This window comes from Neovison vison, chromosome 7, assembly GCF_020171115.1.
Source record: "Neovison vison isolate M4711 chromosome 7, ASM_NN_V1, whole genome shotgun sequence".
Lineage (NCBI taxonomy): Eukaryota > Metazoa > Chordata > Mammalia > Carnivora > Mustelidae > Neogale > Neogale vison.
This window is the reverse complement of record NC_058097.1, coordinates 198,683,030-198,699,299: the sequence shown is the minus strand read 5'-3', so window position 1 is coordinate 198,699,299 and position 16,270 is coordinate 198,683,030. Positions and strand designations below refer to the sequence as shown.

The window sequence follows — 16,270 nt, the reverse complement described above, 5'->3', positions numbered from 1 at the left end:
CTTATAGTAGGTATGGCCAGGTCTGGGTACTTGCCTCTTGGATCAATCAACTTTAACCAACTTTTACCTCTGTCCATCAACTCATTCTCAGGGCATCTATTGGCCTTGCTCTTAAAACATGTTTGCAAAAAAAAAAAAAGAAAGAAAGAAAGAAAAAGAAAAGGAAAAAAAGCTTGCCCCATGCCTAGGAAAAGACAGAGCACCAGACTGAGGGTTCCACCAGACTGTTTTATCCAAAGGTAAAGAGGTGATTCCCTAAAAGAAAACTAGGTTGCAATTAGGAAGTACAAATAGTTAATGGGCAGCTCAAAATCAACAATGGCTGCTAGAAGTTGTCAGCACCAAACCACGAAAGGCTTAGTGGGTCATATGTAGGGACATTGATTTTTATCCTAAATTCAAGAGAGAACCTATAGATGTTGTTAGGCAGGAGAAGGTGGTTTAGAGGATCAGGCTTATGTTTCTAAAGTATCCTCTGGCTGTTTTCCTTTTTTTTTTCCCCCTAAAAATTTAATTTATTTGAGAGAGAGCTTGCACAAGTGGGGGGAGGGGCAGAGGGAGAGAATCTCCAGCAGACTCCCCACTGAGCACAGAGCCTGATGGGGATTGAGTAGGACTCGATCTCAGGACCTTGAGATCATGACCTGAGCCAAAACCAAGAGTTGAATGCTTAAAGGAATGAGCCATTCAGGTGCCCCACTCTAGCTACTTTCTGAGCAAGGGATGAGAAGGGAGCAACAGTGGGGGTGGGAGAGAAACTAGGTCAGAGGGAAGAAGGATGTGGACTATAGAGGTAGCAGTGGAGCTGAAAAATGGCTGGATGGATTCAAAATACATGTGGAGAATATATATATATATCTCCTAAATTATATATATATATATATATATATATATATCCTATATATAAATATCCTAAAAAGATATATATATATTTTTTTGTCTATGTGTTAGTGTTATTCTTTTTTTTAAGATTTTATTTCGTTATTTGACAGAAAGATCACAAGTACACAGAGAGGCAGGCAGAGCTGGGGGGAAGCAGGCTCCCTGCTGAGCAGAGAGCCGGATGGGGGGCTCGATCCCAGGACCCTGAGATCATGACCTGAGCCGAAGGCAGAGGCTTAACCCACTGAGCCACCCAGGCCCCCCTAGTGTTATTCTTTATACAGTCTTAATGTTTTTAAAATTTTGATTTCTGTTTTCCTCACAAGTGATTCACATATGTGAATGTTGTAAAATGCATCAAATCCTTTAGAATGAAGTATCAAATAAATGTTTTTAAAAGAACAAAAAAGAAAGAAAGAAAGAACCAATCCTGAGTGTCCAGGATGGCAACATAGGAAGACCCTGAACTTAACTACCCCATAGAACACACCGATCTATATCTCTTTATAGAGCAATTAATCCTGGAGAAGATCTGAGGGGTGACTGAACAGCTTCTGCACAAGAAAAGAGAGACCACGCAGAGAAATGGAGACACGATAACAAAGGGAGTTCCCACCTCAGACACTGCAAACTGCAGTGGGACTATGAGCAGACTTGTCTGCCCTGGGGCACAGAAAAAAAAGCCAGTTGAAAAGAGCATATGAAATATAAAAGGTTAAGCCCTACAACTCTGCCAAATGGCAGGGGAGCTGCTGGAACTCTTTCCAGGCCAGAGGAGTTGGAAAGCACCAGGGTTTATATTTCCTTACAACCTTCATAGTGCAGATGGGAGCAGGGTCCAGGCAGCTTCACCAGTCTACTGTTTCAGTAAGCCCTAGACCCCTAGACAACACCAGCCTGTTATCCCACCAAGGTGGCCCAGTGGGGTACACACCAAGACACCTCTGGCCAACACTCATTATTGCTCCAGCTGTCTCACCTATATGACACAGGTGCAAAGCACTTTGGAACCCTCCAGGCCAGCACCACTCTGTTTCCAGATGACTTACCAGGGAATCCCCAGTGTACAGCACCCCAGGACCTCCCACTCTAAACCCACCTTTGTCCCAGATGATTTTCCAGGGCATCTCCTGAGTGAACTGCCCTGGACCACCTCTTCATCTGCACTGAACCCACCTCAGTTCCCACCAGCCTGCCACAGTGTCCCCTTCACAGAGTGTCCTGGGACTCCCTAGCCTGCACCCACTTCAGCTTCAGAGCTCACACAGAGAACCAAGTTTCTCTCTGTGCAGAGAGACCAGAGAATACCCCAGCTTATCACCACTTAAGATTCAGCTATCCTGCTAGGGTGTCTTCTGCATGGAGAGCCCCAGGAACCCCAGGCTTGCATTCACTTCAGCTCAGCTGTCCTTACAGGGAGCCCTCTGCATGGAGAGCCCTGGGACACCCTGGCCCATGCCCACTTCAGCACCAGGCAACCAACCAGGGACAGTCCCAACACAGAGTGCCCTAGGGTCCCTAGCCCACACCAGCCACAGCTCTAGCCATCCAGCACAAGTCACCAGGCACAGAGAATCTACATAGGCAATAACCATACACAGGATCATTCCTTCAAGTTTAGGAGAAGTAGGTGTTCCACCTAATTCATAAAAACAAGCACAAAAATCCAAGCAAAATGAGGAGACAGAGGAACATGCTCCAAGTGAAAGAATAAGACAAAACCTTGGAAGAGGAACTAAATGAAATGGAGATAACCAATCTACCTGATAAGTTCAGAGTAATGGTCATAAAGAGGCTCATCAGACTGGAGAGAAGTGTGGATGAATTCAGTGAGAACTTTGACAAAGAGATAGAATTTTTATATATATTTTATATATTTTTATTTTTTATAATTTTCAATATTTATATATTATATATTTATAAATATAAAATTATATTTATATATAAATTTAAATATATATCATATCTATATTATATATTATATTTATATATAATTTATATATAAATTTATAAATATAAGTTTTTATATATATAAATTTTTATATTTTATATATATACATAAACTAATCAGAGCTAAAGAATATAAGAACTGAAATGAAAAAGACACTAGAGGGAATAAACAGTAGAGTAGAGGTAGCAGAAGAACATGTCAGTGATCTAAAAGACAGGATAATGGAAAACACAATGAAAGCAACAATAAAAAAGAGTTTTTCAATGAAAGCAACAATAAAAAAGAGTTTTTAAAAAATGAGGATAGGTGGGACGCCTGGGTAGCTCAGTTGGTTAAGCGGCTGCCTTCAGCTCAGGTCATGATCCCAGCGTCCTGGGATCGAATCCCACATCCGGCTCCTTGCTCAGCAGGAAGCCTGCTTCTCCCTCTGCCTCTGCCTGCCACTCTGTCTGCCTGTGCTCACTCTCTCTGACAAAAAAAAAAAAAAAAAAAAAAAAAATGAGGATAGGTTATGGGATCTCTTGAATAACACCAAGTGAACAAACATTCACATTATAGGGGCCCCAGAAGAAGAAAAGAGAGGAAGGGGGAAAAAAAACAAACCCAACCAACCAAACAAACAAACATATTTGAAGAAATAACTGCTGAGAAACTCCCTAACCTGGGAAAAGAAACACATATCCAAGTTAAGGAAGCCAGAGAGCCCCAATTAAGATGAACCCAAGGAGTTCCACACAATGACACAATAATTAAAATGCCAGAGATTAAAGATAAAGAGAGAATTTTTAAAGTAGCAAGAGAGAAGCTACTAATTACATACCAGGGGAAACCCCATAAGACTATCAGCTGATTTTTCAGTAGAAACTTTGCAGGCCAGAGGGAAGTGGCATGATAGAGTCAAAGTTTTGAAAAGGAAAAAAAAAACCTACAACCAAGAATACTCTACCCAGCAAGATTACCATTCAGAAGGGAAGGAGGGATAAGGAGTTTCCCAGACAAACAAAACTTTTATAAGCTTATCAGCACCAGGGGCACCTAGTTTAAGTATCTGACTCTTGGTTTCACCTTAGATGGTGATCTCAGAGTCACAAGATTGAGCCCTGTGTGAGGCTCTGTGCTTAGCAGAGTCTGCTTAAGATTTCTCTCCTCACTGGCGCCTGGGTGGTTCAGTGGGTTAAGCCACTGCCTTCAGCTCAGGTAATGATCTCCGGGTTCTGGGATAGAGCCCCATATCGGGCTCTCTGCTCAGCGGGCAGCCTGCTTCCCTCTCTCTCTCTGCCTGCCTCTCTGCCTACCTGTGATCTCTGTCTGTCAAATAAATAAGTAAAATCTTAAAAGAAAAAAAAAAAGATTTCTCTCCCTTTCCTTCTACATCAGCCACCACACATGTGCATGCGCTCTCTCTATAAAGTAAATAAATAATTTTTTTTAAAAAGTTCATCACCAATAAACTGGCCTTGTGAGAAGTGTTAAAGGGACTTCTTTACATGGAAAAGAAAAGACCATAATTAGAAGTGAAAAGATTCTGGAAGGAAAACATTTCATGAGTAAAAGCAAATGTACAGTAAAGGTAGAGGGCAATTACTTACAAAGCTAGTATGAAGGTTAAAAGATAAAAGTAGTAAAATCAATTACATGTAAAGAATTGGCACTGGGTGTCCATGCCAAGTGTCATATGCAGACAGCGAATCATGAAACACTACATCAAAAACTAATGGCATACTGTATGGTTACTAACATAACATAATTTTTAAAAAGAATTAGTTATGGGGGCTCACACAGTAATTAGATGTAAAACATGGTGATATATACATAAAATATGGAGAAGGAAATAAAAAGGAAGTTCTTTAAGAATGTGTCCAAACTTAAGTGGTCATCAACATAATATAGACTACTAAATATTTAGGATGCTATATACGAACCTCATGAAAACCATAAACCAAAAGCCTGTAATAGATACACAAAAAATAAAGAGAAAGAAAGCCAAGCACAACATTAAAGAAAGTCATCTATTACAGAAAAAGAGAACAAAAGAAGAAGAAAGGGTTCCCCTTCCTCCACATCCTCTCCAACACATGTTGTTTCCTGTTTTGTTAATTTTGGCCATTCTAACTGGTGTAAGGTGATATCTCAATGTGGTTTTAATTTGAATCTCCCTGAGGGCTAATGATGATGAACATTTTTTCATATGTCTGATAGCCATTTGTATGTCTTGATTGGAGAAGTGTCTGTTCATATCTTCTGCCCATTTTTATACTGTTGGTGGGAATGCAAGTTGGTGCAGCCTCTTTGGAGAACAGTGTGTAGATTCCTCAAGAAATTAAAAATAGAGCTTCCCTATGACCCTGCAATTGCACTCCTGGGTATTTACCCCAAAGATACAGATGTCGTGAAAAGAAGGGCCATCTGTACCCCAATGTTTATAGCAGCAATGGCCACAGTCGCCAAACTATGGAAAGAACCAAGATGCCCTTCAACGGATGAATGGATAAGGAAGATGTGGTCCATATACACTATGGAGTATTATGCCTCCATCAGAGAGGATGAATACCCAACTTTTGTAGCAACATGGGCAGGACTGGAAGAGATTATGCTGAGTGAAATAAGTCAAGCAGAGAGAGTCAATTATCATATGGTTTCACTTATTTGTGGAGCATAACAAATAGCATGGAGGACAAGGGGCGTTAGAGAGGAGTAGGGAATTTGGGTAAATGGGAAGGGGAGGTGAACCATGAGAGACTATGGACTCTGAAAAACAATCTGAGGGGTTTGAAGTGGCAGGGGGGTGGGAGGTTGGGGTACCAGGTGGTGGGTATTATAGAGGGCACGGCTTGCATGGAGCACTGGGTGTGGTGAAAAAATAATGAATAATGTTTTTCTGAAAATAAATAAATTGGAAAAAAAACACACAAAAAAAATTTAAAAATTAAAAAAATAAAATAAAAAAAAGAAGAAGAAAGGAACAGAGAAAGACAATAAAACAACCAGAAAACAATAAACAAAATGGCAATAAGTACATCTAGATCAACAATTACTTTAAGTGTAAATCATCTTAATGCTCCAATCAAAAGACATATGGTGGAAGAATGGATTAAAAAAGACAAGACCAAAAATAAATAAATAAATAAAAGACAAGACCCACCCTCCCATATGCTGCTTCCAAGAGACTCACCTCAGACCTAAAGAAACATACAGACTGAAAGTGAAAGAATGGAAAAAGATATTCCATGCAAATGGAGGCAAAAGAAAAAAGGGGGGCCAGATAGCAATACTTATGTCAGACAAAATAGACTTTAAAAAAAGATTGTAACAAGAGACGGAGAGGGTATTACCTAATGATAAAGGGAACAGTTCAATAAGATGATATAACACTGTTGATGGGAATGTAAATTGGTGCAGAAACAGCATGGAGGGTTCCTCACAAATTAAAAATAGAGAGGCATCATGGGGGCTCAGTCAGTTGAGAATCTGCCTCTTGATTTCAGTTCAGGTTATGATCTCAGGGTCCCTGGATTAAGCCCCACATTTGGCTCCATGTTCAGCAGGAAGTCTGCTTGAGGATTTCCCTCCCTCTTCCTCTGCCCCCACCTGTCCCTGGCTCACATGCATGTTCACGCGTTCTCTAAAATAAATAAATAAATCTTTAAAAATTTTTTAAATAGAAATATCATGTGATTCAGTAATTTCACTACTAAACATTTACCCAAAGAAAACCGCTGTGTTTATTGCAGTATTATTGCAATAGCCACGATATGGAAGCAATGTAATGTCCACTGATAGATGAATGGATAAAGAAGGTGTGGTATGTGCATAATACATATGTATGTATATGACATATTAATGGAATATTCCTCAGCCATAAAAATAGAATGAGATTTTGCCATTTGTGGCAATCTGGATGGACCTGGAGGATATTATGGTAAGTGAAATAAGTCAGACAAAGACAAATACCATACATTTTCACTTATGTTTGGAATCTAAAAAACAAAACAAAAAGGAGAAACAGATCAATAAATATAGAAAACAAACCAGTGGTTGTCAGAGGGGTGGAGGTGAAGAGATGGGCAAAATGAATGAAGTGGAGTGGGGGGTATAGGCTTCCAGTTATGGGATGAATAAGTCATGAAGTAGAGAAGTACAGCATGGAGAATATAGCCAATGGTGGGGTGCTAGCACTGTATGAGGACAACAGCTACACTTGTGTGCATAGTATTATGTAGAGTTGTTGACTCACTATGATGTATACCTGAAACCAATGCAATGTTGTGTGTCAGCTATTCCTCACTAGAAGAAAGAAAACACAAGCACTAATAAATTATTGACTACTACATCTGAAACTAACTACTACATCTGAAACTACTGTATGTGGGCTAATTGAATCTAAATTTAAAAAAGAAAAAAAAGCAATCCTAAAATTCATATGGAAACACAGAAGACCCTTAACAATCAAAGAACTTATGAACTTCCAACACTTATGAGCAATCAAAGGACTTATGAACAATGAACTTATGAACAGAAACAAAACTGGAGGCATCACATGTTTTGAGGTCAAAATATATCACAAGGCTACAGTATGGTACTAGTATAAAAACAAACATATAGCCCAATGGAACAGAATAGCATTAGACTAAGCATACTGGGGACAGAATAGTGTTTTCCATGAATGGTGTTGTGGAAAACAGATACGGACATACCGGAAACATCTTACATTGTACACAAAAATCAACTCACAAAGGGTTAGAGACTAAGATGTAAGATCTGAAACAAAGAAGCAGAGAACAGAATAGTATTTTCCAGATGCTGGGGGGCGTGGAAAACCGGGACATACTTGTCAAAGGGTACAAAGTTTCACTTATGTGAGATCAGTTCTAAGGATCCACTGTATAGCATAGTGTCTCCAGTTACAGTGCTATATTATATATTGAAAATTTGCTATTAGGAGGTCTTGCATTGAGTGTTTCCACAAAAATAATGAATAAAAAGGGCAGGAGAAAGTTTCAGGTGGTGATGGATATGTTTATTGCATGGGTTGTGGTGCGGGCGTTTGGATGTGTACTTATCAGATTCATCAACTTGTATATATTAAATACATACAGCTCTTTGTATGTTAGTCATACCTCCATAAAGTTGGTTTTTTTTTAAAGATTTTATTTAAATTCAAGTTAGTTAACATATCATATTATTAGTTTCAGGGGTAGAATCTCGCTATTCATCACTCGCATAAAGTGGTTTTAAGAAAAATCCTTCAGATGTGCCATTGTACATGTCTTCAAACATGTTTTATTGCTCCTCTTTGACTGCCAAGACCCTAATCCTTTCCTTTTCCAATTAAACAGGGGAAGATGATGGTTCCTTGTCTCTATGAGAATCCTTTCCATCCCCCTACCATTGCAAACAGAAAGGTTAGAGTTAAGCCCCAAAGAATTATAAACAGGATCTTGAGATATTTGCACACATATGTTCACTGCAACACTATTCACAATAGCCAAACCAAGGAAACCAACTGAATGTCCACCAGTGGATAAATGGGTAAAGAAAATGTGACGCATACATAAAAACAGAGTATGATTCATTCATAAACATAGGAAGTCCTGCTAGATGCTACAATAGGTGAATGTCAAGGAAGTTTTGTTAAATGAAATAAGGCAGTCCCAGAAGGAAAAATACTGTGCAATTCCACTTATATGAAGTATATAAAATATTAAAATAAATAAAACAATAAATAGAATGGTGGTTATCAGGGAGCAAGGAGAAGGAACATGGGAGATTGCTATTCAATGGGTATAGAGTTTTAGTCATGCAAGACGAAAAAGTTTGAGAGATCATTGTATTTACAATTAACAACACTGTTATCATACAGTTAAAAGTTTAAGAAGCCAGATCTCATAATATGTGTTAATTTTAAGATGTCCTGATTTTTCTCTTATTGATACTCAATTAATAAATACTAATACTAATAAAAATGGAATTCCGTCCCATACCACAATTTAGGATCAAGCACCATGACTAGCACATTATAATATTTTGATAAATACTGTACATGTTCATGATATGATGAATGGTTTACTTAATGATCCACAACAATAACTGTCATCCAGGCCCAGGTTCGGGGGGGAGACTTCTCTGGAACTTGTCATGCTCTTGGAACTTGTAATAAATAGAATGTAAACTCCACAAAGCAGAGGCGTGGACTATTGTGACCAATGCCATGTTTCCTGGAGAGACCAGAGGGGCCCAGGGAGGCATGGGGTAACTACTGTGAGTGAAAGAGTGTGTGACCAAGCTGCCATGCTCTATTTTGCATGGTCACTAAGCCTCCCTTCTACTGGTCTTACTTTCCTCAAGAAAGGCCATTAGAATATGAATGGAAAGAAATGGTTTCCTTTGTGTTACTTTCTTTAACAAATACACAATCTTTGTGATTATAAACACTAAGAGCAATCTGCTCTTGTTGAGTAAAAATATCTGTGTTCAGTTCCCAGCAACAGGATATTCTCTTTATATCAACTCAGACAACGTGGGTGGCCACTGAGAACGAGGACAATGAGGTAAGAGGACCCGAAGCCAGAACTGTGTCCCCACCTTTTATTCACCTTATAGACACCAAGGTCACAAGTTTCCTATACCCCATAACCCACTCTTCCTATTCACCTCCACGGTGAGGGCTTCTCCAGCATTCTTCCTTCCGTTCCTCTGTGCAGCTTTTCTCAGTGCCTTTAAGCCCTCCTCGAATTTGTTGGTGATAACCAGCCACCGAGCAGACTCTACCAGCCACCTGATCAAAGAAGACAGAGGTGCAGCCATATTTGTCCATATGCTTTGTCCTTAAATGCCTCTCCCTTCCCATCTAATATCTACCTCTTGTTCTGTTATACCAGGAAACACAAACTTACGTTCCTCTTTACCATAACTAGAAAACTGGAAGGATGACCTCTCCATGCAGTACCTTTTCACTACCGGCAATATAAAGCAGGAGTCATATTGCCCCCTCACTCTTATTCTGGGGAATATTTCCAGGTTTGGCAAATAAAAATAGTGTGTCTAGTTAAATCTGAATTGAGACAAATAGTGACTATGAGTAATTCTTGAGTATAACCATCTCCTGTGCGGTATTTTGGACCTACTCATCCTGAAAAGTATTTGTTGTTTATTTGAAATTTTACTTGAATAAGACACCCTATATTCTATCAGGGTGAGAAATAAAAATACAGAACTCTCAGATAAAGAGAAATTTCACGGGGCTCCATGGGTTAAAGCCTCTGCCTTCGGCTCAGGTCATGATCGCAGGATTCTGGGATTGAGCCCCATATCGGGCTCTCTGCTCAGCAGGGAGCCTGCTTCCTTCCTCTCTCTCTGCCTGCCTCTCTGCCTACTTGTGATCTCTCTCTGTCAAATAAATAAATAAAATCTTTAAAAAAAGAGAAAGAGAGAGAAATTTCACATAAACTGTGAATAATTTTTAGTGTAGCTATGCTCCATGCAATATTTGGAATATTATACAAAATGATTTTGTTGTTTACCTGAAATTCAAACTTAACTGAATGTCCTTGAAATTATCTGGCAACTCTACCCATTCAGTTTCTTGAAGTGTGCATAGGAACCTTACTAAGAGAGCATGTGCTTGAGTTCTTAACTAAGAACCAAACAGAATTCATAGGACCTGATTCCATGTATCTCGCATCCCAGGATCCTCTAAGACAAAGGGAAAAATAAAGCCTTTACCTTGAGAAAAGAAAAGAGACAAATAACGGTACAGAGACCACCAGCTGAAGGGTGTACCAGTCTCGAATGGCAAAAGCCAGTCCTCCCAGGATCATCTGTCCTACACAAGGCGTGCAGACTGCCACCGTTATTCCCAAGGCTTGGAATCGGGGCACTGTCCATTCTACAACTGACAGAAAACACAAACAGGATTTTGAATTCCAAGATGGAATCTCAAAGTCGAAGTCCAGGCTTGGAAAATGTCAAAGACGCCACGTGTTTACTTACGCAGCATAATATTATTTGTCATGATGCTCATGGTAGAGCAGCCAGCCAGGAAGCGTAGCACACAGTAAATGACAAAGGTGGGCGCAAAGGCTGCGCAGGTGTCAGCAACGGCCAGCTGGAGGAAACACCACTTGAGAATTAACTTCCTCCCAAACCTGAGGAACGGGAACAGGTTAGATGGGGGAATAAGAGCAACCTGTGGGGAAAATTAACAAAAAGAAGGCACATGTTGAAATTTAGTGCATGTTTTGATAAGCGAAACTTTGCCCTTGGAACTTGAAAAGATCAAGAGCTAGTCATCAGGAGATCATCCCAGAAGTAACCCTCCTGTTTGTAAATAGATACTGAGTGTAACAAAGCTTCTTCCCCAGTCTGTTACCAGACCTTTGAGACCCACTGAAGCAATATGAGACCGATTGCAATCCTGGAAATTTTAACACGTCACAAAGGTCCCTTGTACTAACAGAGACAGATGACACACTAGACTCTGTGCAGTGTCTAGAACATGAGGAGCTGCATGGACTGAGTTGCATCCCCTGCCTCCACCCCAGTTCATATATTGAAGACCTAATACCCAGTGAAATGGTACTTGGGGATGTGCTTTGTGGTAGCTAATTAGGTTTCTATGAGGTCATGGGGGGGTGTTCTTATGATGGAGTTAGTGCCCTTATAAGAAGAGAGATTGCTGTTCTCTTTCTGCCATGTGAGGCTATAGCAAGAAGGCAGGTGTCTTGAAGTCAGGAAGACAATTCTCACCAGGAACCAAATCTCTCTGCACCTAGATCTTGGACTTCACAGCTTCTGGAATTTGAGAAAATAAATTTATGTTGTCTAAGCCGCCTGGTCTCTGGTGTTTTATTGTGGTAGCTTGAGCTCACTAAGACAAGATCTAAAGCTATACTTGGGACTCCGGGACCATGCAGGTCATAAACACACTATATGAAAGGATCATCCAGGGAACAATACAGCAAACTTGCTGACGGGTTGCGTTAGAGCCCGTCTCTGCTCAGTCTGGCTTTATAGACCTAGAACATGTTTCTCTAAAGAAGGGAGCCACAACTCAGAGAACTTAGTTTAGAGTGAATTCTCAGAGGAAAAGATTAGGTAAGATGAGGGTAAAGAAACAGAGAAGAAGAAAGTATTTTTATTTTATTTATTTTTAAAAAGATTTTATTTATTTATTTGAGAGAGAGAGAGAGAGCACAAGCAGGGGGAGTGGCAGGCAGAGAGAGAGGAAGAAGCAGACTCCCTGCTAAGCAGGGAGCCCAATGTGGGGCTCGATCCCAAGACTCCGGGATCATGATCTGAGCCAAAGGCAGACATTTAACCAATGAGCCACCCCAAGAAGGTATTTTTAAAAAGGAAGGCAAATTCAGTGTTTCAGTTTTCTGGGAGAGAGGACCTTTCTCTGGACAATGTGGACGAGACGCCTGTACTGGTTCTGTATGACCAGGAATGGACAAACAGTGGGATTGCACAAAAAACCCTGAAATCCGTGCTGTGCTTGCAGAATATTTCCATTATAACATAGTGTTAAATATTTTATATTCTGAGTATTTATATTATATACACTCACATTTCCATTTGAAATGGAATAAAATCTAGGTAAAGAAATGCTATGGTTAATGAAACTATGTAATGACAACTATTGGAAAGTCTGGTCAGTCAAAATGAAAAGCAGCTGTATTAAAGATATATCATGTAGTGGTATCTAGGGGCGCCTGGGTGGCTCAGTTGGTTAAGTGTCTGCCTTCTGCTCAGGTCACGATCCCAGGATCCTGGGATCAAGCCCCATGTCCAGCTCCTTGCTCAGGAGGGAGTCTGCTTCTCTCTCTTCCCCTGCTCATGCGCACTCCCTCTCTCAAATAAATAAACAAAACAAAAAACCTTTAAAATACAGTGAAATTTAGGGCAGCAGGCATTTGGTAACAGTGTGGTTGTCCATCACCAAAAAATGGATGAGGAACGTCATCATGGATTTTCACTGTAGAGCACAGTGCGCCAATTACAGGAATGAACTAGAAATATACACAGGAATGTGCATGTACCTCAAAAAACATAGCAATGGGTACAAAAGAGAAAGTATAAGATAATAACACATTTACAGGGGTGCCTGGGTGGCTCAGTGGGTTAAGCCTCTGCCTCCGGCTCAGGTCATGATCTCAGGGTCCTTGGATCGAGTCCCACATCAGGCGCTCTACTTAGCCGGGCCTACCCCTCTGCCTCTCTGCCTACTTGTGATCTCTCTGTCTGTCAAGTCAATACATAAAATCTTTTAAAAAACACATTTACATACCTCTGTGAATTAAAATATATGTAAACCAATGTCATTTATTTTGGAAAAAAGCACATATGAGTTTAAAGAAATACAGTTAATGCATTATAATGACCCCTGTTGGGAAAAAGGAAATGGGATTGGGACATAAGGGAAAAAATGAAACACATATATACAAACATGAAAGGAATTCATGGCCAAACTAATGACGACACTGTCTCATGAAATGAGTATAATTCAACCATCTGTAATTGATAGTCAAAGGAAGAACAATTTGTGCCATGCAAAATAGAAAGATGATTGTTTCATTAATTATTCATTGTGCAATTTGGTTGTATGTTCACCATTTTTTTTCCCCAGATGCTGAGGAAGATGACTCTTCCTGGCCTTCTATTTAAGTTAGAGTCACAGGTCTGCATTCTGACCATGGATTGTGGAGAGAAGTGACCAAGGCCACTTCTAGGCCTGTTCATACAAGGTCCACTTGGGTCCTGCTCATTCTCTTGGACAGCATGGCTGGAAACAAAAAAGGTGCAGATGAAAAAGTCACACAATGGAAAATGCTGGTTCCCTGAGCCACTGCTCAGAGGATGGGGGAGCCACATGACCCATACCACGCTGTGAGGACAGTGAGAATCATGATTTTATTAAAATCCCAATTTTGATTCTAGGGTTCTTACTGTAACTAGCTACGTTGGCTAACACAGTAATGTTAGAATAATTGTGTTTGATGACGTAACTAGAGAAGTTTTGTATGTGTGTATCGTTTTTGGTATAGTTTTCTCTACTTTATTTGAAAAAATATTTTATTTGAGGAGTGCCAGAGTGACTCAGTCAGTTAAATGTCCCACTCTTGGCTCTGGCTCAGGTCATGATCTCAGAGTCAAGAGATTGAGCCCCAAGTCAGGCTCTACACTGGGTGTGGAGTTTATTTAAGATTCTTTTTATCCCTCTTTCTCTGCCCCTCCCCCCAAGACTCTGTCTAAAATTTTTTTTAATTGGAAAAGAAAACACAATGTAGAACTGTAAACATATGCATTGAAAGAGGTTACAAAATTATGTATACATTTTTACCAATTTTATTTAAAACATATATTTCTGATGTATGTGGCTCCCAGTTGAGTGGACTTGTTCATAGCTCTTTATTTTGAAAATTGTCAGATATGAAAGTTTAAATGAATACTACAATGAACACTGCTGTAAATCTCAAGCGGATTCACCACTAGAGAGCTTTTTGCTATATTTGCTGTATTTCTTTGCCTTTGTGAATACACACACACACACACACACACTCACTTTCTTTTCTGTTGAGCCATCTGAATGGCAGTTACAAACCACGTGACACATCACTCCTAGTTTTTTTTAGCATGCATGTATTAAAAAACACAAGTAGTTTCTAAGGATGCCTGGCTGGCTCAGTTGGTTAAGTGTCTGACTTGATTTTGGCTCAGTTCATGATCTCAGGTTCTTAAGATTAAGCCTCTTGGCAGGCTCCCTACTCAGCAGGAAATCGGCCTGAGATTTACTCTCTCTCTCTCTCTCTCTCTCCCTCTGCCCCTCCCCTGCCACTTACCTCTCGCAAATAAATAAAACTTTAGAATCTCCTTGGTTGGCCATATATTCCCCTTTAATGCGACAGTCATGGGAAGATGGCAGCTTGGGTATTTATTAGATGAATGTAATCTTGGCCAGGGCTTATATTTGGGACAGACTGTTTTCAAGCAAGTCCATACTCAGCACTGTTTTCCTCTACTTGAAATCTCCTGCTGCATGACTAATAGGCACTTCCAATTTATTATACCCCAAACAGAAGTCTTAACTTTCTACTCTTATATGATTCATTTCCTATTTTCCTTCATCTCAATAAATGATATCAGCCTGTATCCATTTGCTCTGGCTGAAGATACAGATACAATCCTTGATCTTCTCTTTGCCACACCAAAGCCTCCTTAAAAACCAGAAACCATCAGGAAACTGTTGCATCTACCTACCAAGTATGTTCCAAAGAGAGCTACTTGTTACCATTTCCAAGACACCTTCCTAACTGAAACTCCCGTCATCTTTCCTAAGGATTATTTTGATAGCCTCTTAAATGTTTTCTCTACCCCCACTCTCGCTCTCCCACTTAATTATCAATGGAGCATCAAGAATGATATTTTTTAAATATTCTATCATAATAATCCTCTTAAAAGGCTCTGATGGGTACCTTTCAGGTTACAGGAATAAGGTCTTAAACCCTACTGCTTGTCTTTCACTCCTTCAGAAAAGACACATGTACAGAGCACAAAAAGCAACTACCTGAGCTTAGTTGAGAGTGAACAGAAGGAGGTAGATTGTGGTGGGGAGTGTTTGCTCTTGTCAAAGAGGGCAGATGGAGACCAATACAAGGAAGATCCTATTTCCAGAGCTATTAGCCTGGAATAAGGGGCCATCCACACAGTGAGAGAAGTGAATGGCATGCATTTTGTGATCTGGGGAACCAGGTCACAGAAGGTGGGAAACTGGGAACATCAAATGGAGTGAGGGTCCCAGCAAGGGAAAGTGGCAAAGAGAGGATCCTTCAATTGTGTCTACCACACATCCCCTAAATAGCCCCTAGAGTAAGTACATGCAGAATAAGCTCAAAGTAGGTCAACTACAGACAAAGATCTGAACTGAGGTTGGAACTTCTGCATAAGAAATAGATTTTAGTGGTGGCTGGGTGGCTCAGTTGGTTAAGCCTCTGCCTTTGGCTCAGGTCATGATCTCAGTGTCCTGGGATCATGCCCCATGTTGGGATCTCTGCTCAGCAGGAGTCTGCTTCTCTTCCCCCACCCTTTTTCTCTCAAATAAATAAATAAAATCTTTTTTTTTAAAAAAAAGGAAAAAACTTAAAAAAAAAAAAAAAGGAGTGCCTGGGTGGCTCAGTGGGCTAAGCTTCTGCCTTCGGCTCAGGTCATGATCTTGGGGTCCTGGGATCAAGCTCCTCATCGGGCTCTCTGCTCAGCGGGGAGTCTGCTTCCCTCCCCCCACCCGCCACTTGCCTCTCTGTCTACTTGTGATCTCTGTCTGTGTCAAATAAATAAATAAAATCTTCAAAAAGAAAGGAAATAGTTTTAGTTTAGTCCGAGGCTTGAAAATTATCTGCTAAAATAAAGGAATCAGTATTACTGGTGAGTAATAATGGAAAATAG

General features: G+C 40.1%; 1 protein-coding gene across 1 annotated transcript in view; it reads right to left on the bottom strand.

The window, feature by feature from the left end:
- The window catches only part of LOC122913034 (solute carrier family 22 member 9-like), a 34,175-nt gene that overhangs the window by 11,423 nt on the left and 6,482 nt on the right, over positions 1–16,270 (bottom strand). The window contains exons 3-5 of the mRNA XM_044259515.1: positions 10,823–10,977; positions 10,556–10,724; positions 9,485–9,608 (exon numbers count right to left, since the gene is read on the bottom strand). Coding sequence (XP_044115450.1) covers positions 9,485–9,608; positions 10,556–10,724; positions 10,823–10,977 — 448 coding nt within the window. The remainder of the gene's footprint in view (positions 1–9,484; positions 9,609–10,555; positions 10,725–10,822; positions 10,978–16,270) is intronic.